General features: G+C 34.8%; 1 protein-coding gene across 3 annotated transcripts in view; it reads left to right on the top strand.

Annotated features, from left to right (window-relative positions):
- The window catches only part of CDK13 (cyclin dependent kinase 13), a 118,516-nt gene that overhangs the window by 34,223 nt on the left and 60,890 nt on the right, over positions 1-23,403 (top strand). For all 3 annotated transcript variants that reach the window (XM_026502864.4, XM_057304155.1, XM_026502854.4), the window contains exons 3-5: positions 531-701; positions 2,099-2,238; positions 3,702-3,872. In XM_026502864.4, coding sequence (XP_026358649.1) covers positions 531-701; positions 2,099-2,238; positions 3,702-3,872 — 482 coding nt within the window. The remainder of the gene's footprint in view (positions 1-530; positions 702-2,098; positions 2,239-3,701; positions 3,873-23,403) is intronic.

Raw genomic sequence — 23,403 nt, 5'->3', positions numbered from 1 at the left:
AACGTGTAGCGTTATTTCTTGAAAAACCTCTTTATGTCTCTCCAGTAGAGTAAAACAAAATGCTATCACAAAACTAAGGAATTTTCCTGTGAAGCATAACAAGTTGACTTTTTTAGTATTAATTTACAGTTTTATAGTAATTCTGTATCATCTTTAAAAGTATACTCTTTAGAACAGTTCTAGATTTGCAGAAACATAATGATACTACAGAAAGTCCCCATATACCCTGTAGTTTCTTAATATCTTATATTAGTATGGTACATTTGTTACAATCAGTGAACACACATCAATACATTATTGTAACTAAACTTCACACCTTGTTCAGATTTCCTTAATTTTTATCTAATTCTGTGTCATTTTTACCCCCAAATTTTGTATTTTGCAATTGAATATAGTACCTTATTTTAGCCGGAAAGTAAAGAAACTTAGTTCGGTATTTTGCCTTTGCCACTCAAGTTTAAGATGTGGCTGCATTTTTATTTCTCAAATAAATGTTTGGGTTTTATTTGTGTGACTCTCTTTTGTTTTAGCTTACGAGGAAATATTTCAGTAAAAGCGGTTAAAAAAGAAGTAGAGAAGAAACTACGATGTTTACTTGCTGATTTACCACTGCCCCCTGAGCTACCGGGAGGAGATGATCTCTCAAAGAGTCCAGAGGAAAAGAAAACAGCAACACAGTTACATAGTAAAAGGAGGCCTAAGTATGTGCTTGCTTTCTGCCTGCTCTTATATTGACCAGAAATGATTCTGGGTCATCATAAAATCCTAAAACAAAAAATTAAGATTTAAAATAATAAAAAGTATATTTATTCTTTAAACTTAAGTATACGAATAAATTCTAGAGTTTTGAAAAAATTTAACAATTCCCTGCATACCTATTCAAAAATGACTAATAAACCGAATTTAATTTTCTCTCAGTTTGTAATGTATTAATTTCTTGGGTTATTATATGTTAAAGATAATTTCTATAATTAAGATGTTTAAATAACGCAAACACTGAAATTGGAGAAGGTGGAAGTCAGCATTCAGTGAGCCCAAACAAAATTAGTAATGGGCAAGCTGCTATGTTTTTCTTTGCTTTTTAGCTCCATTTGCTCCCATAATTAAATGTATTTTTCATTCTGCAAGAGGTGGAGTGGAAGAAAGTTTAAAATCTGTATCCTAAATTAGCTTCAAGTAAGTGCCTAGAGATAACTCTTTCCCTTGAAACATGTTTGTCAGTTAAAGGGGGAGAACATTGATTGTTTTTTTTCCTTCTACTTAACCAAGGGAAAGTGTGAGTAAGACTTTGAGTTAGATCTGATTTTAGAATTGCTGTTCCGGTGCCTAGTGTGAGTATGAGGTGATTTTTCTAGTATAGAGTAGAAAACTAGAAAACTTTTAAAATCATCTTTCTGAGTATTGTAGCTTTATTCCTTTAGTTGAATTTCTGTTACATACCAGAATATTGAGAGACTACAGAATTACCTATTTTTTTGAGGAATGTCAAATATTTGTCATATACATACATATATATGTATATATGAGACACACAGACACACATGCACAGTGTAGATTCCTGAGAGTTGATTATATTAATACTCTTGTACTCTCTTGGACTAAAAATCTTTCTTGTGTTTTCATTTTTAAGGTAATTTCATCTAGCCATAAGTCTAAATTTGTCAATAAGCTTTATAGTGAGACTTTTAGTAATGTTCATTATCAAACTTGTTTTTCAAAAAGTGAGTGACATGTATATACAATGGATGGAAAGGAAAACTTCCTGGAGTTTGGTTAGAGAATTTTGACTCTTTGTATTAGTGTTGGTTTTATCAATTCATTGAAAATTACATTTTATTTTTGAAAGTTCTTCATACAAGCTTTACTTCTTTTTCTCAGCTTGTTAGTCTGTAGAAGAATTGGTGTGGAGAAATGATGCCTTGACTTTCATGATAATTTATAATACCAAATTACAGTGTTACTTGTCTTAGTGATCACAAATGTGCAAGGGTGGGGGGAAATAAAGGATATAAAATTGGGGGAGGGTGGATATTAAATATTAAACAGTTTATTCAACTTGCTTGATTGTATATAAAAACTTCAGAACTATATTTGATAGAATATGTGGGCCTCGCTATGGTGAAATCAAAGAAAAAGATATTGACTGGGGAAAACGCTGCGTGGATAAATTTGATATCATCGGAATTATTGGAGAAGGTACCTATGGACAAGTTTATAAGGCCCGTGATAAAGACACTGGTAAGTATGTCAACTGCTGTGGATCTATAGATCTATTGAATGTACTTAATTTGTTTTTCTCTTCAGATGTGTAATTTGAGGTGTTTTGTTTTTTAAGTTAAATTTGAATTTATCATGCTTTTGTTTCATCTTGTTTTTTGTTTTATATGTACACTTAATGTAAGATATGAGTACATGTAAGTGGGTATGTAAACATTTTTAAAGTTTTTTTTAGTATTTGTGGTATGGTGGGATTTAGGTTTCTTTAATTGTGAATAAATTCTTATGTTGTTAGTAATCAGGGAACAAAAGTATCTTGACCGTCTTAATAGTAAATTTTGTTATATTAAGCATTATGTAACACTTTTTCTTTTACCCAAGATATTCTTTTTTCTGTCGAAGTTACCCTTTTATTGGAAGCTAGATTTAGCAACTTAATCTTCTAGAACATAATCAGGAACCTGCGAGAAAGTTTCAAAAGTTTTTACAGCAGAGTAAAAAGTAACTGTGTCAGAAGCTATGTATTTTACCAAATAATGGGTAGAGCCAGTGCTTAATCTTTACTTATAATTCCTTGTTAAAATAAACCAGTAGATTAAAGTAGCAGAGCTATTTGAAGCCGTTTAATATAAGAAAACTCTGGAGGGCATTATAGCATACAGTAATAATATTTATAATGACGATTCTACATTATCAAAAAGATTAAATTATAACTTTTAAAAGCTGTTTATTAAACAAGGAATCATACTGTATTTTAGACTTCCATCAAAAAGAAACAAGTAAGTTTTGATAATTAAAAGGATAAACATTGTTCTTCGGAAAATTTGTAAGTACAGAGTTCCTTTTTTCTCCAAAGAAGTGGAATGAACAGAACTTTATAATAGTGAATTTTTTTCTTGTAATAGGATTTGTGTTTCTGTGTTGTATTTAATAGTTAGATCTTATCTGATCAGACTCATTCATGTCTGAATTGTGAAGCCATTTAGTGTAGTGGGAAGAGCATATACTTTTGAGATAGCTAAACCAGATTTTGAATCCCAGTTTCACTGCTAGGTAACTGGGCAGCTTTGGACAAGTTAATATGTCTGAGCTTATTTTCTCACCTGCACAATGTACAGAATCTTCTCATCTGTTCAGAGATTTTATGCATGTATAAGCATATTGGGTAAATTTATCCTACCCTCCTTCACTTTTTAAAATTGGTAGTGTAATGCATCTACTGTTCATCATCATCTTGCTTTTTTTTACTTAATATATCTTGGAGAGCATGAAATAACAATACCCATGTACCTACCCCATCCTTTTTAACAGTTGTATTACACAGTTTGGATAAATATCTTATAATTTTTATTTAACCAGAGACTTAATTTCTTGAACTATAAACATTGTAATTTCAAGAGGTAGGAACAGACATTATGAATTAAAATAAAATTAAAATTAAGAAAAACGTCATTTGGTAACTTGATTTTATTTAATTTTTATAGGAGAAATGGTAGCCTTAAAGAAAGTACGTCTAGATAATGAAAAGGAAGGCTTTCCAATTACAGCAATTCGAGAAATTAAAATTCTCCGGCAGCTTACCCACCAGAGTATTATCAATATGAAGGAAATAGTGACTGATAAAGAAGACGCTTTGGATTTTAAGAAGGATAAAGGTATGCATGCATATTTACATAACCAGTTCTGCATAAGCATGATGTTGCTAACTTGCAGATTTTGTCATAGGTATTGACCAGTTGAGTAATTACTAGGTACATAAAACTATTACATTAATGTCATACTCTAATTTTAAGTGTAGTTGAGTTGAAGAATTATTTATTTACTTACGTGATTTTTAAGTCACAAAAAAGCATATTTGTCAGTAGTAGTGTTTGTTTTTGAGCATCAATGCATAATTTTTAGTCTGCATTTTTTAGTTATTGAGAAATAGTTTATAGTAGTATAGAATATATTTACCTTACGTTTTTAATATGATGCCTTAACATACAAGGAAACTTTATGGTAGACATTTATATTATTTTGGAAGGTGTGGAGGCAAAAATCTTACCTGAAATTGCCTTTAATGAACTATAGTGGCATATGCTTGACATTTAGCAGAAAAGCTAAAAAGAAATTAGCATGCTTATTAAAGTAGTTATCAAAAGGCATATGGTGGGTGAAAGGCTCTACTTCTAGTAGCTTTTGGATCTTCAAAGTAAGATTTTTGGAACCAAAGTTGACTCCATTATAATCTGTGGTTTTCAAAGAGCAAAATTCTTTTTCAAATTAAATCTAAGATAAGAGAGTAAAACAGATATGTTCTATTGAATGTGGTACTTAGCCCCCTGCCATCCCCAACTACACACACACACACACACACACACACACACACACACACTTACTCTTCTGGGGAACAGTATAAAAATGATTGACATAATACATGGTAATTTGTGGATAGAAACTTTTTTTGACAGTATTCTGTATGTACTATGAAGATAACTAGAATCATCTTTTTAATTGGAGTCCTTTCCATTAGTTTTTGTCCATTATAATGCCCATATTCCTTAGCTTGATTTTTAATCTAGTTTGTACTTTTCACCTTATTTTTCGTTGTTCCTTATTGCATAGTAGAAAGGTTTGACTTGTGTTGCAATGTCTGGAATTTGTGACTTTGCTTATGAACAGTGCAACCTTATTAGGAAGGCCTTTAACCGTTACTTTTGAGCCTGTGACCTCTTCATCTATTAAAGGGAAACATTATTTCTCTTACTTTGTAGTAAGGATTAAATTACGATCTTATACACGAGGATTGTGTGTAATGTTTTTCATTAACCTAGTACTGTAGTCAAATTAATATATTTGTTCTTCAGCATACCCTGAACCTCCTGCTTCTTTGATCTTTGGGATCGTGTCCCTGCCTTTTTCTTTAACCCCATCTCTGCCTTTTTCTGATTGTCCACCAAGCTTCAGTCATATAGGTGTTTTGAGTTGTCAGATATGCCAATGCACTTCTCTGTCTTAAAAGTCTTTATATATGCTGCTTCCCTGGGCTTAAACCTGTCTACCCCCAACAGACATGCACGCGCACAGACACACACGTGTGTGTGTGCACACCGTTTGAAAGGCTGCTCTCATCCTCTGGGTCTCAGACTGAATGTTACTTTATCAGTGAGGCCTAACAGGACCACTTTCTGCTCTGTGTAGACACATGCAATTTAAAAGCCTTATTTTGTAATTCATAACTTTTTTCAGAATAATTGTACTGATTCGTTATTTATTTGTTTCTCCACATGAGGATGGGAATCATACCTGTTTTATTCATTCTTATAGCCTCTACGTAGCTCAGTGACTAGGCCATGGAAGGTCCTATGAGTAACTAATTGCTGGATGAGTAAATTAGCTCCACTTAAAAGTAACTTTTTAAAAGACTGTTATCTTTGAACATAAAAGTATTCTTTTCCTTGTATTATATTTATGGCCACTGTTTATTTTTCTTACTATATTATAAATTCCTTTGAGTCCTTTATTTTTTGTTTTGTTTTGTCTCCCACACAATGCCTAGCACTACAATTTTACAAATTGTAGATTTCATATATTTGCTTCCTCATCTTCTTTTTCCCCACCATAATCCTGTTTGTAATTATTGGAATCATGATAAATAAAGTGTTTTACTATGTGAGAAGTTACATTTAGATGATAGGTATTAGTTAAATATAGTACAGTATGTCAGGGAGTATGGAATTTAAAACATAAAATCCTCTTTCAAAATAATTTATTTTATTGAAATATAATTGACATAATATTAGTTTTAACAACATAAGGATTTGATATTACATATATTGTGAAATGAGTACTGCAATAAATCCAGTTAATGTTCATCAGCACACCTCGAAGTTTTTTTTCTTGTGATGAGAACTTTTAAGATCTCTCTTAGTAACTGTCAAATATCAATACAGTATCTTTAACCATAGTTACCATACTGTGTATTACATCCTCATGGCTTATTTATTTTATAATTGGAAATTTATACCTTTTGACCCCCTTCATCCATTTTGCCCACCTCCTATTCCCTGCCTCTGGTAACCACCAATCTGTTTTCTGTACCTATGAGTTTAGAGGGTTTTTTTGTTCTTGTTTTTGTTTTAGATTTTACGTATAAGTGAGATCATATGATATTTTTCTTTCTCTGTCTGACTTCTTAGTACAATGCCCTCAAGGTCCATTCATGCTGTTGCAAATGACAAGAGTTCCTTCTTTTTTATGGCTGAATGATATTCCACTGTATATTTAAAATACATTTTCTTTACTCATTCATCTTTCTTGACAGACATTTAGGTTGCTTCCATGTCTTGGCTATTGTGAGTAATGCTGCAGTGAATGTGGTGGGTGCATATATCTTTTTGAGTTAGAATTTTATTTCTTTTTCTTTTTTTTTTTTTAAAGATTTTATTTATTTATTTGACAGAGAGAGAGGCAGCCAGTGAGAGAGGAAACACAGCAGGGGGAGTGGGAGAGGAAGAAGCAGGCTCCCAGCGGAGAAGCCTGATGTGGGACTCGATCCCAGGACTCTGGGATCACGCCCTGGGCCGAAGGCAGACGCTTAACGACCGAGCCACCCAGGCGCCCCTAGAATTTTATTTCTTTTGGATAAATAACCAGAAGTGGAATTATTGGATCATATGGTAGTTCTATTTTTAATTTTTTGAGGAACCTCTATACTGTTTTCCGTAATGGCTGCACCAATTTACATTCCTACCAACAGTGCACGAGGATACCTGTTCTCTACATCCTCACCAACACTTACTATTTCTTGTCTTTTTGATAATTGTCATTCTAATAGGTGTGAGGTAACACATAATCCTTTTTATATGACTCTGTTAATTTTGATGGGAACCATGATGAGGCAGCCTGATTTGGTGAAAAGGGAACTAGATTTGAAGTCCTTGGGTTCTAATCTAGCTCTGTGCCATTATACTAATTGTGATTGCTATCCTGGAGCAGAAAGACAGTATGGGAACTTTGATTTAATAGTTCATATTAAAATTCATAAAACTAGGAAAAATAAAATCAAATACCTAAAACAATTTAAATATGAAAATTATAAACACACATATGAAGTAACATTGCTAGTATGAAAATATAAACATTTGCATTATTATAACACAAGTTTTTGGCTATATAAGAATAACGCCATAAAGAATTTTTGAAAGCTTGGCTCTACGTAAAAATGAAAAAAATTAATTACAAAAAATTGAAAAATTGAAAATAAAATACCATTTTGTTTTAAAAAAGAAATCATCTTTAAGAAAACAGGGTTAAGTAGTATCAGTAAATCAAAGGTGGATTTTTGTGCAAAATCTTAGAGAGGCTGATGAGCTTTCTCTGAAGTAATCTGGGGGAATGGAGGAAGGCTAAACTAATTCTCAGTTTTTTCCTAGTATTCTTTATCATTAGACAGTCCCATCTTTTTAATAGCTGAGGGGTTCTTTGAACCTTTTTGTCTGTTTTTCAGTATTTTTATTGTTAGCAAGGGAGAGCTTTTGTTTCAAAGGAAACATTTTCTGGACCTCTAGATTTTTAGTTGATCTTCAAGGATGGAAAGAGAGTGGGATGCAATTATGGTATTAATTTTAGTACTCTAGTGTTCATATTTCACTGTTCATCAAATGTTTGAACTAGAGTGTGAACTATTTTGCAGTAGAAGCTTTGCTTTTATTATTTTCTTGCCCCCGCTGAGGATTATGAATTTATAGAAAGATACTTTCTGAATGAATGTAATTATATTCAATTAAAAAATTTAAAGCAATTTGGGGCCCCTGAGTGGCTTGGTTGAGCATCCAACTCTTGATTTCCACTCAAGACCGTCATGGTCTTGGGATTGTGAGATAAGCCCCATGTCAGGCTCCACATTCAGTGGGGAGTCTGCTTGAGATTTTTTTCTCTCCCTGTGCTCCTTCTCCCACTCACACTCACATGCTTGCTCTCTCAAATAAATAAATAAATCTTTTTAAAAAAATTTAAAGCAGTTTATAATTCTCTGGGTAGAGAAGACTTTTTGTTTTGCAGCTATATGCAGTATAAGATAAATCTGTTGTCATTGATCTCCATCTCAAGATGTAAATATTTAGTATTCAGATTTTTAAAAACCCCGATTCTGATATCATTCCAACAAAATACTGTTTTGGTACTTAAAATTAACACGATATCCTGGACAACCAAAAGCCAGTATTATAATTGCCATGTTCAAATTAAGTTAAGCTATAATGCTTTCAGTATTAGTATTTGTTTAAAGAGGGAATTTTAATTTGGAATTTTCCTAAAAATGAGGGGAAAAAAATCTATAGTAAATGCTTATGGGAAAGTGTCACTATATGGTTGAGGGGAAAAGTCTCAGTGTCACTCTTCTATAATCTGTGATTCTCATATGGTGCTCCCTTGCGCTTATATCGCATGTTATAGACCGTTCTCTTAGACAGTGGAGTCAGATTTCCTTCCATTCTCATATCTTTGTACATAAAACTCTTAATCACATTGGATTATTCCCTTAAATAAATTAATATAAGTAGGACTACTAGGTCAAAGGATTTGAACTTTGAAATCTCTTGACACATGTCACCAAGTTGTTTTCCAGAAAGGTTGTGTCAGTTTATAAGGCAGGAATAGAAAAAACTAGAAATAGAAGGGAACTGTCTCAACTTGATAAAGGACATCTATGAAAAACGAGGATGTCTACTCTTACCATTTCTGTTCAACATTACCAGGACAATTAGGGAAGAAAATTAAATAAAAGATAATCAGATTGGAAAGGAAGAAGTAACTGTCTCTAATGTGTGTGGTGCACATGTGTGTATATATACACACTTTATAGAGAATTCTATAGACTCCACTAAGAAACTCTTAGATTTAATAAATGAGTTCATCAGAGTGGAAGAATACAAGATCAGTACCCAAAAATCTGTTGTAGCTTTTTACACTAACAATGAAGAGTCCAAAGTGAAATTAAGAAAACAGTTTAATTTGTAATAGTCTTAACAGGAATAAAATATTTAGGCATAAATCAACAGAGAAATGTAAGGTCTCGTACCTTGAAAACCATAAAACATCATTGAAAAAAATTAAAGAATACCTAAATAAGTGGAAAGACATTCCCTGTTCATGGATCCAACAAACTTAATATTACTAAGATGGCAAATTGATCTGTATATTCATTTCAGTTTCTATCAAAATCCCGGCTGGCTTCTTTTTGGAAACTGACAAGCTGATTTTAAAATATATATGGAAATTCAAGAGAGGTAAGACAGTCAAAAAATACCATTAAACAGAAGAACTCAGACTTCCTGATTTCAAATCTTACTATAAAATTAGAGTGATCAGACTGTATAGTACTGGCTTTAGGGTAAACATAAGATCAGTAGAGTAGAATTGGAAGACTAGAAATAAAACACTAACATTTTTGGTGGTCAGTTGATTTTCAATGAAGATACCAAGACAATTCAGTGGTAAAGAATAGCGTTTTCAGTAATCAGTGCTGGCTCAAGTGGATCTCCATATGCAGAAGAATGAAATTGGGCCTCTTCCTTACATCATACATAATAATTAACTCAAAGTAGATCAGTGACTTAAATATAAGAGCTACAACCTTAAAATTCTGAGAAGAAAATATAGGAGTAAATCTTCATGACCTTGGATTAGCTAAAGCTTTTTTTTTTTTTTTAAAGATTTGATTTTATTTATTCGACAGAGATAGAGACAGTCAGCGAGAGAGGGAAACAAGCAGGGGGAGTGGGAGAGGAAGAAGCAGGCTCACAGAAGAGGAGCCTGATGTGGGGCTCGATCCCATAACGCTGGGATCACGCCCTGAGCTGAAGGCAGACGCTTAACTGCTGTGCCACCCAGGCGCCCCTAGCTAAAGCTTTTTTAAGACATCAAAAGCAGAAGCAATAAAGGATTAAGTAGATAAATTGAACTTCATCAAAATTAGAAACTTTTGTGCTCTAGTGAATATTACTGAAGAAGTGAAAAGACCATTCACAGAATGGGAGAAAATATTTGTAAAGCATCTATCTAGTAAGGAACTTATATCTAGAGTATATAAGGAATTCTTAGAACCAAATAATAAAAAGACAACCTGTTTAAAAAGTGTACAAAGGCTCTGAATCAATTTTTCCAAAGAAGATATGCAAATGACCAATAAGCACCTAAAAAGATGTTCAGTATCATAGCTATCAAGGAAATGCAAATCAAAATTACAGTGAGATTCCATTTCATATGCGTTATAGGATGGCCATAAGAAAAAGGGTAGATATTAAGTGTTGGGAAAGATGTGGAGATTGGAATATTCAAACATTACTGGTGGGAGACTCACACATTACTGATGGGGTTGTAAAATGGTACAACCATCTTGGAAGACAGTCTGTCATTTTTTTCAAAATAGTAAACACAGAGTTATCATGAGACCTAGAACTTCTACTTTTCGGGGTATATCCAAGAGAAATAAAAACATATGTCCACACAGAAACTTGTATACTAATGTTCATAGCAGGATAATTCATGATAGCCAAAAAAATGCAAACTCAAATGTCATTCAGTCGATGAATAAATAAAATCTGGTATTGCACATACAGTGCTATATTATTACGCCATAAAAGGGAATGAAGAATTTAAACCAACAAATTTGATAACCTGGATGAAATGGACAAATTCATGGAAATGTACAACCTACCAAGAATTATGAAGAAATAGAAAATCTGAACAGACCTATAACTGTAAGGGAATGAATCTGTAACAAAAACTTCCAGCAGTCACAACTAATAAGTCCAGGACCAGATGCTTTCACAGGTGAATTCTACCTGTCATTTAAAGAAGAATTAACACCAGTCCTCTCCTGACTCTTCCAAAAATTTGAGCATGAAGAAACACTTTCACACTCATTCTATAAGGCCTGCATTACCCTGATACCAAACCCAGGCCAAGACACTTCAAGAAAAGAAAACTATAGGGGTGCCTGGGTAGCGCAGTCATTAAGCGTCTGCCTTCAGCTCAGGGTGTGATCCTGGTGTTCCAGGATCGAGCCCCACATCAGGTTCCTCCGCTGGGAGCCTGCTTCTTCCTCTCCCACTCCCCCTGCTTGTGTTCCCTCTCTCGCTGGCTCTCTGTCAAATAAATAAATAAAATCTTTTAAAAAAGAAAACTATAGACCAATATTTCCGATGAATATTTATGCAGAAATCCTCAGAAAACACTAGCAAACTTGATTCAGCAGCATATTAAGAGGATTATACACTATGACCAAGTGAGATTTATTCCTGGAATGCAAAGATGGTTCAGCATATGAAAATTAGTCAGCGTAATACATTACATTAATAGAATGAAGGAAAAAATTCACACAGTCATCTCAGTAGATACAGAAAAGCATTTGACAGAGTTTAGCACTCTTTCATCCTAATGACACTCAACAGACTAGAAATAGAAGGAAACTATGTCAACATATTAAAGGCCCATATATGAAAATTTTCACAGTTAATATCATACTCAACTGGTGAAAGACGGAAAGCTCTTCTTCTAAACCAGTGAGAAAACAAGGGTACTTAACTTTTGTCTCACTGTTCAGCATAGTGAGAGCAATTAAGCAAGAAAAAGAAATAAAGGCATCAAACTTGTAAAGGAAGAAATAAAATTATCTTTGTTCATAGACAGTATGATCTTATATGTAGAAAGCCCTAAAGACTCTACCAAGCCAAATGTTAGAATTAATAAATGAATTCAGCAAGTAGGAGGGTACAAAATCAGTGTGCAAAAAACATGAGTTTCTGTATTCTAACAGCAAAAAAATCTGAAAAGGACACGAAGAAGACAGTTTCACTTACAACAGCATCAAAAAGAATAAAATATTTAGGACTAAATTAACTAAGGAGATGAAAGACTTGTACATTGCAAATTACAAAACATTGCTTAAAGAAGTTAAAGACACCATAAATTGAAGACATCTGTGTTCCTGTATTAGAAGACTTAATATTATTAAGATGTCAATACTACCCGTAGTAATCTAAAGATTTAATGCAGTTCTAATGAAAATCTCAGCAGTGGTTGTTGCAGAAATGGAAAAATTCACCCTGAAATTCATATGGAATTTCAGAGGACCCCCAAATAACCAAAGCAGTCTTGGAAAAGAACAAAGTTGGAGGTTTCACACTTCCTGATTTCAAAACTTATTACAGAGCTACAGTAATCAGACTGTAGTACTGGCATAAAGACAGATGTATACACCAGTGAAACAGAATTGAGAGCTCAGAAATAAACACTGGAATATATGGTCAAATGATTTTTGACAAGGGTGCTAAAATGGGGAAAGGTAGTTTTCTCAACAAATGGTGTTGGGAAAACTGGATATCCATATGTGAAACAATGAATTTGGAGTCTTACCTAACACCATATTAAAAAAAAAAAACAGCAACAAACCTCAAAATGGATCAAAGACATAAATATATGAGCTAAAACTAGAATACTCTTACAAGAAAACATAGGGGGGAACTCACTACATTGGGTTTGGCAGCCATTTCTTGGGCACGATGTCAAAATCACAGGCAACAAACCCAAACTAAAAAAAAAAAAAAAAAAAAAAGGCAATTGGATTACATCAAAATTTAAAAAACCTTTTTTTAAAAAGTAAACTCTACACCAAACATAACGTGAGGCTCAAACTCATGACCCTGAGAAAGAGTCACGTGCTGTACCAACTAAGCCAGCCAGGCGCCCCAAAATTTAAATGTTTTGTGGGGGCGCCTGGGTGGCTCAGTCGTTAAGCATCTGCCTTCAGCTCAGGGCGTGATCCCGATGTTCTGGGGATCGAACCCTGCATCAGGCTTCTCCACTGGGAGTCTGCTTCTTCTTCCTCTCCCACTCCCCCTGCTTGTGTTCCCTCTCTCGCTGGCTGTCTCTTTCTCTGTCAAATAAATAAATAAAATCTTAAAAAAAAATAAAATAAAATGTTTTGTGCATCAAAGGACATAAGAGAGTAAAAAAGCCACTCATGAGATAAAATATTTGCTAACCATATATCCGATAAGGTTTCATATTCAGTGTAAGAACTTCTACAACTCAACAAAAATAAAAGGGCAAAGGACTTGAATGGATTTTAAGCATATGAAAAGACATTCAACATCACCATTAGGGAAATGCAAATGAGAACAACAATGAGTTACCACTTCATACCCATTAAAATGGCTATTATCAAAAGAACAAAAACAACAGAAAACAAGTGATGCCGAAGATGTGGAGAAATTGGAGTCCTTGTTCTTTGCCAGTGGGAATGTATAATGACGAAACTGCTGTGGAAAGTGATACAATAATTCCTCAAAAAGTTAAAAGTAGAATTCCCATATGATCCAGCATTTCCACTTCTGCTTATATACTCAACTGAAAGCAGCATCTTGAAGAGATAGTTGTACCTTATGGTCATAGCATTATTCGCAGTAGCCAAAAGGTGGAAGCAACCCAGAGGCCCTTGGATGGATGAATGGATAAGCAAAATGTGGCATATACATACAATGAAATATTATTCAGCGTAAGTCTTAAGAGGAAAGGAAATTCTGACACAGCTACAACATGGATGGACCTTGAGGACATTATACTAAGTAAAATAAGCCAGTCACAAAAGGAGAAATCCTGGATGATTTTACTTATGGGAAGTACCTGAGGTAGTCAAATTCATAGAGAAAGAAAGTAGAATGGTAGTTACCAGGGAGTAGAGGTGGGGGTGCAGGATGGGCAGTTACTCTTTAGTAGGTACAGAATTTCAGTTTTGCAAGATGAAAATTCTGGAAATGGATGGTGGTGACTGGTTGTGCAGCAGTGTGAATGAACTTAATGCCACTGAACTGTACATTTAAAAATAGTTACTGTGGTTGATTTATATATATTTACCACAATTAAGAATTTAAGGAAAAAAGAAATGAAGAACTGATATATATTATAACATGCGTGAACCTTAAAAACAATGTGCAAAGTGAAAGAAGCTAGTTAAAAAAGGCTATGTATTGTATTATTCCATTTATATAAAATGTCCAGAATAGGCAAATCTGTAGGAAAAAATAGAGTGGTGGTTGCCAGAGACTTGGGGAGGGGCTGAAAACGGGGAGTGACTGCTAATGGGTGTGCGGTTCTTTTTGAGGTGATTCATTGTGGAGACGGTCGCACAACTCTGTGAATACATTAAAACCCAATTGAATTGTATACTTCAAATGGGTGAATGTATGGTGTGTGATCTCAGTAAAGCTGTTATTTAAGACAAAAGCCCAAAGAGCTCCCCCAGATTCTTTATTTGGATGAAAATACTGTGTAAATTGAGAGGGATAAGTGTAGTGGATAGGGTGGGTGGGTCAGTATAGAAGATGAGGCTGGTGGGGCGCCTGGGTAGCACAGTCGTTAAGCGTCTGCCTTCGACTCAGGGCGTGATCCCTGCATTATGGGATGGAGCCCCACATCAGGCTCCTCCGCTGGAAGCCTGCTTCTTCCTCTCCCACTCCCCCTGCTTGTGTTCCCTATCTGGCTGGCTGTCTCTCTGTCAAATAAATAAATAAATAAAGAAGATGAGGCTGGAAAGGTAGGTTAGGATAAAAAATGGCGCTTGACCTTAAATACAATGCCTAGGTACCAAAATATTTTTTACTTTCTTGAGAAAAAATAACACCGAGCAATGATTTTGTTAGATCTTTGACAGTTTGGATAGGTAAAAAATGGTATCCTGTGTGTTTAATGTGTTTCCAATAATTATTTTCTTTATTGCTATAGAGATTGGACAGTTTCCTGTGCTTACAGGCCATTTATATTTCTTTATGCATATATTGCCTATTTTTATGTCCTTTGCCCATTTTTTTAAGTTAGTGCATTTCTAGTGTTACTGTTTTTCTTAATTGATTTTGATTGTATTTGTAACATAGTGAGAATGCTCGTCTTTGGAGTGATTTATATAAAAACTATCCAGGCATCTGGTTTCCTTGCTCTGTTTGTTATGTTAGTGCTCAGTAAATGTTTGAGTTGAATTGAGGAGGAAAATGTTTATAAAACAGATTGTAGTCTGTTCCAGAATAACCAAATGAACCTTTCATGATTGTGAATTTTGCATAATCAGTTAAAGGATATAGGAAAGTATTTAATGAAATATAGCATATAATGTTTTTAAAGGAAAAAATGTAAAATCTTAATTAGGAATGACTCTCTTCTCAGGATCACAGGGAAGTATAGAGTTAGCATCTTGTGTTGAAATTTATAGTTTACTTTCATTTATTTATTTTTTTTAATTAAGGAAGCTCTACGTCCAATGTGGGGCTTGAACTCACGACCCCAAGATTAAGAGGTGTGAGCTCTACTGACTGAGCCAGTCAAGCCCCCCTGAAATTTAAAGAACATAGAGAAATCAGAATGTGTAGTTGCCCATCAGGAGCTGATTATGGCAAAAGGATTGTGGAGTTTCAGGGACAAGGTATCTGTGGGAACGTTGGGAAGGAGTAGATGGGCATGGAAAGTGGGGAGTGCCTTTCTCTTGGCAATATTTCCTGAGCAAGAAGTATGTTCTTTTAGGGCCGATGTTATAAGGTAATAGTAATGAGAAATATGTGTAATGGTTAAGAATATACTTTGAATCCATGCTTTTCCATCATTATGTACTTTTTGGTTTCCTCATATGGAAGATGGAGTAATAATGCCTAATTCATAGGTATGTTGCATTATATGAAATAATGCATGTGAAGCACTTAAGAATATTGCAAACAGTAAGCACACAGTCAAGTTTGTGTTTATTATAGTTTGATAGTCTATTGTTTATGAGGGCAGAAATAGATCAATAATACAATAATTGTTTATAATTGAGCAGAGAAGATGGAGGTTTGGGAGAGCTAAATATTTTAGTTTTAGTCCTCTAGTGAAATTTTATTATGTGGAGAGCAGATCCAGAAATTAAGAAAAAGAAGCTTTTTTCTGAAAGCTTAAAAGTAGTCTCTAATTATTAATAGTAAAAGTTGTCAAGAAGAGTGAAAAACTTGTCACATATGACTAGCTTTAATCGACTAGTTAACCTACCAGAAGTTAAAAAGTGAGCTCCTCGGTCGGATCAAACCCAGGCCTAGAAAAGGAGGTCATAAGAATGAAACAGCAACAGGGCATGTAAAACAGATGCCAATTTCAGAGGCCGTGGTATCACTTTGAAATGGAGAGTAGAGGGGGAAGTGAAGAAGCAGGTGATTGGACATTGAGAATACTGTGGCCATTAATAAAGAGAAAGAATTCTGCACTTGAATTCTGCAGTGGGGGTGGTTAGGGGTGGAAGTAGTAGAGCACCATTTAGGGGCATCATCACCATTAGAGCAGTAAACCAAAAAGTTCCAAGATTTTTCATGTTTTTGCTATTTCTTCTGTGAATTGCCTGTTTCTTTGACATTTGCTTACTAACTAGAAAGATTTATGACAATATAAATGTTTTATGTGTTTTACACATAGATAATTTTTCCCATTTCCATTGTTTGCCCTTAACTTTGTTTTTCTGTGTTCTTTGTTATTCTGAAACTTGTATGTTGTCATATCTGTCAGTTTGGGGGATTTTTTTGAGGGAAGGTGATTTGTCTCATGCTTAGGAAGGCTCAGCCCTCTGGAAAATTATAAGAATGTTTTTTAGTTTTTTAATTGATTAATTTTCAGGTATTAAAACAATTTAATTTAAAAAATTTTTAAAGTTTTAATTTAAATTTCAATTAGTTAACATACAGTGTAATACTAGTTTCAGGTATACAATACAGTGATTCAGTACTTCCCTACAATACCTAGTGCTCACCACAAGTGCGCTCCTTAATTCCCATCACCTATTTCCCCTATCCCCCCACCTCCTCCCTCTGGCAACCATCAGTTTATTCTCTGTAAAGAGTCTTGTTTTGGTTTGCCTCTCTCTCTCCCCCTTTTTTTCCCGTTTGCTTATTTGTTTTGTTTCTTAAATTCCACATATGAATGAAATCGTATGGTGTTTGTCTTTCTCTGACTTATTTCACTTAGCATAATACTCTTTAGCTCCATCTATGTTGTTGCAAATGGCAAGATTTCATTCCTTTTAGTGGTTGAGTATTATTCCGTGTGTGTATGTATGGGGGTGTGTGTGTGTGTGTGTGTGTGACATCTTTATTCATCAGTCGATGGACACTTGGGCTGTTTCCATAATTTGGCTATTGTAGATAATGCTGCTATAAACATCAGGGTGTATGTATCCCTTTGAATTAGTATTTTTGTCTTTGGGTAAAAGCCTAGTAGTGCAATTGCTGGGTTGTAGGGTAGTTCTATTTTCTGATTTTTAAAAAATTTCTATTTTAGTTTTTAAAAATATTTAGATATCTAAATCTTTCTTATGCTATTCTTTCATGTCTCTTCTATATAAAATTTGTACATGTTCTGGGCTCTCCTGTTCTGTAGATCCTTTTGCATGTCCTGCTGTCGTACATTGGTTTAATTATTGCAGCCTTATGTTACATTTTAATTTTTGTTAAATAAAGGTCTCTTCCCCAATGCCACTTAAAAAGAGATCTTGCTTATTTTTATGCATTTAGATGTTTATGAATTGTGAAAACTTAACAATGGAGATTTCACTGGCATTATGTTGAGGTTTATTTGGGGAAGGGCAAGGATTTTTTTAAAAAAATTGTCAGTGTAAGAAATCATAGGTAAATTCATGTAATGCTTGAGAGTGAAAATTGGTACAATTTCCATAGAGTAGGGCATTGTATGGTGCCTGGCACATATTAAATGTTATATAATATTTAATGTTGATATTATAATAATTTTAAAATGTCATTTTTAAGACATTTAACTTAGCATTTCCATTATTAGAAACACAGAAGGAAGTAATCACGAGTTTACATAAATACAGGTATGAGAATGTTCTTCATAGTATTGCTTATAATACTAAAATGTTAGAAATAATTTAAATATCTAACAACAGGATTATTGAACAGAACTATGGTATATTATTACTGTGGAGTACTGTGTAGCCATTAAAATTGTGTAAAAGTTCAACGATAAGGAAAATTGTTCACTCTATATATTATGAACTGGAAAAAGTTTACAAAGGAATATATAAAATTTAATCCATTTTTTGTGTTAAAAGTGTACTCCAGGAGGACAAGGAAACCTTTTGAGAGTGATGGGTATCTTAGTTGTAGCCATAGTCTCACAGGTGCATACCTATATGAAAACTACTTAAATTGTACCTTCTAATTTATTATTGTCAATTAACACATTGAAACTGTAAAACATTTTTGTTCTGTTAAAATACAATAAGCTCAAGTGAAACTATTGAGTTTATTACTTCAGAAATAAAACCAATAGAATATATGCATATATAGAGATTTAAGAAACTGGGTCATACAATTGTTGAGGCTGGCAAGTCTGAAATTTATAAGAGTGGCTAGTAAGCTGGAAATTCTGGCGGGAGTGTGTGTTGCAGTCTTGAGTTCAAAGGCATTCTGGAGGCAGAATTTCTTATTTGAAGGACCCCTGTCTTTTCTCTGGAGGCCTTCAGCTGATTGGATAAAGCCTACCCACATTATTGAAGGTAATCTGTCCTCAGAGTCTACTGACTTGAGTGTTAATCACATCTAAAAATACCTTCACACTGGTCACTATCGCCTGGTCAAGGTAACACATTGAATTAACTATCACACTATCGGTGATTTCAGCAGAGTGACAGAAAATTCAGTTGAAATGGTTTAAATCACATGGGAATGTATTAGCTTGCATAAGTAGTGGTCCAGAGATAGGGCAGGCTTTAGGGTTAGTTGATTCAGTGGCTTAAGGATGTTACACCATCTATAGTGTCTGTTTCATTTTCACTGTAGGATAGCTGGAAGAGGCAGCTGTTCTTATCTGGTGAGGGGGGAGCCTGGCTTCCCATGGCTTTCTAAAGTCCATGAAGGCTTCTCTCTTAGGGGCGTTCCTCAGCACCTCAGTAGGCCCAAATCTGCTCTGCCTGCACATCTGTGAACCAGTCCACCAGCAGGAAGGTTATTAAGAATCTACTTAGGGGGGCGCCTGGGTGGCACAGCGGTTTCGCGTCTGGCTTCGGCTCAGGGCGTGATCCTGGCGTTATGGGATCAAGCCCCACATCAGGCTCCTCCGCTGTGAGCCTGCTTCTTCCTCTCCCACTTCCCCGGCCTGTGTTCCCTCTCTCGCTGGCTGTCTCTATCTCTGTCGAATAAATAAATAAAATCTTTAAAAAAAAAAAAAAAAAGAATCTACTTGGGGTGCCTGGGTGGTTCAGTTGGTTAAGTGTCTGCCTTCGGCTCAGGTCATAATCCTGGGGTCCTGGGATAAAGCCCCGCTTTGAGCGTGTTGGGCTCCCTGCTCAGCAGGAAGTTTGCTTCTCCCTTTCCTTCTGCCCCTCCCCCCCCACATTTCTCTCTCTCTCTCTCTCTCTCTCTCTCTCTCTCTCAAATAAATTAATAAAAATCTTTTTTAAAAAAAGAATCTACTTACCATAAAATGTACTGGAATTAGAATATAATTAAAAGAAAAGAAACTAAGAAAAGTATCACTTGCAGTACTCAGGACTTTGTCAGGAGGGAGGGAGATAGCTGAGTCGGACAGAAGCTGATTCTTGGCTTTATATGAAATCTGAAGACACTGCAGTAGTACAGAAGATTGAGAAATACCTACTCTGCCGTGCAAGTAAAAAAGTTACTCAAACTTTCTTCTGTTCCAATTAGTCTGTGTCTCTAGGACAGGTGGGAATTGGCAGCCAAAATTCTGAGTCCTAAAGTTAGTGGAATTAGTGATTGTTTTTAATTTAGGATATAGAAAGTTGCATCGATATTGTCTTTTAATGTTATGACTTCAGTGTTTTATTTTAGTGAATGTAGTAATTATTTCCTGACTGGTGCTCCTATCACTGAGCTTGTTCATTAGGGTTTATGTTCATTTCACTCTTGGGTTTTCAGGTACCAGACTTTTAATTTGGGGATTTTGGGTCATTTTTGTGTATAACAGGATTTTCTAACAAATGTGTAATTGTAAGATTTGTCCATTAGTACAGATATTTGGGGTAACAGGAATTGAATGAGTTTTGCATTTCTCAGCTTTTTTGTTATTGTTTCTGGGTGTAAATGAGTTTTCTGAAAGTGAATTGGAATTTTACATTTTGTTCTAGGTTTAATATAACCAATAAACTTTTAAATTCCTCAAGTTCAGATTCTTTTATCACCTCAGGTAATTTCTGCAGCAGCCACTTTGCCAACCTGGACTCCCTTCATTGATACATCTGCACACTTTTACTCTTTTATTTTAAAGCTGTTCCCTTTCCCCCAGCGTATTCAGTTGCATAAGAAAGCCTGGACTGGCATGCTATCCCTAAAATGCTGATTATATTTGTCCCAGAATGTAATTGAGGTTGCACAGACTTCTCACTGTCCATCCAACTCTTAACAGCAGAAGCTGCATTAAATGATGGCAGTTTAATGGAGCACTCATGATTAAGGTAAATAAAAGTTGCTTAAACATAATAAAGATACTTTTTAAGGTGGTGACAGTGTGGCTGTGGGTAAACAGGTGGTAGGTAACATTTTTAAAAAGCAAGGCAACTTTAGAGATAAGATTACTTTAAACATATTGAGATGTTATAAATAATAAAGTTATAAATTAAGTTAATCTGAAATTCCCAAAGAGCAGTTGATGTCCTAGTCTTCAGAAATGATAATTTTGACTATGTGAACTTTAGACAATTCTCTTCGAGGTAGATAAAAAAAATTAATTATGAAAACACCACTAAAAAAGTAGAGTGAAGGGGCACCTGGGTAGCTCAGTCAGCTTAGGTGTTGAACTCAGGGTCATGAGTTCAAGCCCCGCCTTGGTCTCAAGGCTGGGCTGAAGCCTACTAAAAAAAAAAAAAAAAGTAGAGCCAAATACATTTTTTGAAAGTTAATTAGAAAATTAATTTACCAAATCTGAAAGTTGAAGTAGTGTTTTATTTAGTAATAATAATAATAATAATTATGCTTACTGTGGGCCAGGCACTATCCTAAGCAGTTTATAAATATTAACTCATTTAATCCTCATAAAAAATCTGTGAGGAACAGAGAAGGAAATGAGATACATGAAAAGTCAGAATCACTCTCTGATACACACAATACCTGATATTTGAAAAATAGTGACTAGAAATACTCCTTTTCAAGCAGATAGTCATTTCACTTGGTTTGATTTTAGTAGGATGTGGGAAAAACTGTGATGTGTCGCAGTGTATTTATGGGGAAAGACATTAGAAATACAAATACTGAGGCCAGATACACGCCTGTTTCCTCCCATTCCCAGTTGTGCTGGCAGTAAATGGATTTCTCCTCTTTCTGCTTCTATTACCTTTCACATAGTGTGAGCATGTTTCCTAACCTGGCTCACTGTCACTGGTAGTGGCCTTGGAGGCCTGAAATGAGGAATGGAGAACCTCAGGTGATGAGCCAGGAGCTCTCAGGTTTTCAGAGTTGGAGGCTTTGGGCTCTTTCTTGATAGAAATATCTCTGGATTTGAGGTATTTGCTTTCAGGCTGGCATAGTCATCAAACCCTCTCTCTTCTGCCATTTCAGAACTGATCTATTTCTCTTTTGATTGCTACTGACTGCCACTCTCAGCCACAACTTCTTGTAATGTAAAATGTGTATATATCTGCTTTTTGTTTTCTACCACTAATACCAATGAGAAAGAGTATCATTGTCTGTCAATACCCACACCCCATCCCCTACCCCCAGACACGTTTTTCTGTCTCTTTGGCCTATGGGAAATGTGAGTTACAGAAGTGACTTTTAGGTAGATAAAAATGCTGAGATAAATTGTCTGGATACTTTTAGAAGAGATTACTTAAATATTTGTTGAGTACCTGTCATATACCATACATTGTTCTAGGTGCTAGGAATAGGCAGTAAATTAGATAGACAGGGCTCATATCTTATGGTGCTTACGTTCTAGTTGAGTAAGACTCTGGCCATTTTGGATATTCTACCGTAAGAACTGAGGATTGGGGTTAGGCTGGGAAGGATTTAAGGGAATAGGGAAATGAAGAAGTTGTTTTTCTCTGCTCCAACTTGGAACAGAATACAGAATCAAAGGAGAGTGGAGGAATGTCCCCCCTCCACCCCCAGTAGTACTATATGGCTTGGGATGCTGATGTTAGGTTAATTACTTCCTCCTGTTAAAGCTAGAGATGTTTTCTGACAATTACAGATTAAAGGCAAAGATGACCACAAGAAGAAATATTTTTGCTTTTTTTTCTTTCTTTGCAGATTTCAGGCAGAAATGTTTTTGAATTTTGTATAAATGTCTTGAAAATTAATACATTATGAATATTGAGTCTGTATAATTCTTTTACTTGTTTTAAGTAAAGAACAGTGTACTTCTTGCAGTCCTTAGTTTTACAGTCAGAACTGTTAAATCATGTCCATTAACTTTTCTTCCTTAATTATTTCTGATGTTGTACAACTTACACTTTTTGATTATACATTTTCATAAAGTAAAGATACTTCATTCAAGTCATAATTACTGACTTTGGTCAGGAAATTCCTGCCTCTTGATTTTTGTCCTTCTGTCATACCTGTCTCCCCTAACCTTCAACCTTGATCACTTTTTTGATACTAAAGTGCTTGAGAAAAATCACACAACTGTAAGGGTTTTTTTTCTCCCCAGATTTATGGTTTGTATTACTGGGACTTCAGGGCTCCTTAGACAGTCCTTAGCTCCTCCTTCGATTCTACATAGCCACGTTGATTCCTTCACGTTCCTAGGATCTTAGTTGCATGTTATCTCTTTTATATTTCATCCTTTTCCCTCTTCTCTGGCTCCTTTCTTTCAGCAGCACTAAACCTACTCAAATCTCTTCTATCTTGACCAAAACAAAAAATCTTTCTCTGAGTCTACTTATGACTCCATTACTCTGTCCTGTTCCTTTCCTTTGTTGCCAGACTTTTGGAAAGAGTAATCAGCAATTGCTGTCTATACTTCCTTACTTTTTCATTCACAAATTGGAGCTGAATTTTCCTTCCACTTTGTTAAGATAAGGTCACTAATGATCTCTTGCCAAGCCAGTGGTAATTTTTCAGGTTTTTTTTTTTTTTTATGTGGGCAACATTTATTATGTTGACTTGCTTCTTGAGTGTCTTGGCTTGTCTGAAAAATTCTGGTCAGATATGCTTTTCT

The sequence above is a fragment of the Ursus arctos genome, unplaced genomic scaffold (genome assembly GCF_023065955.2).
Source record: "Ursus arctos isolate Adak ecotype North America unplaced genomic scaffold, UrsArc2.0 scaffold_3, whole genome shotgun sequence".
In the NCBI taxonomy this organism is placed as follows: domain Eukaryota; kingdom Metazoa; phylum Chordata; class Mammalia; order Carnivora; family Ursidae; genus Ursus; species Ursus arctos.
This window is presented reverse-complemented; position numbering and strand designations above follow the sequence as displayed.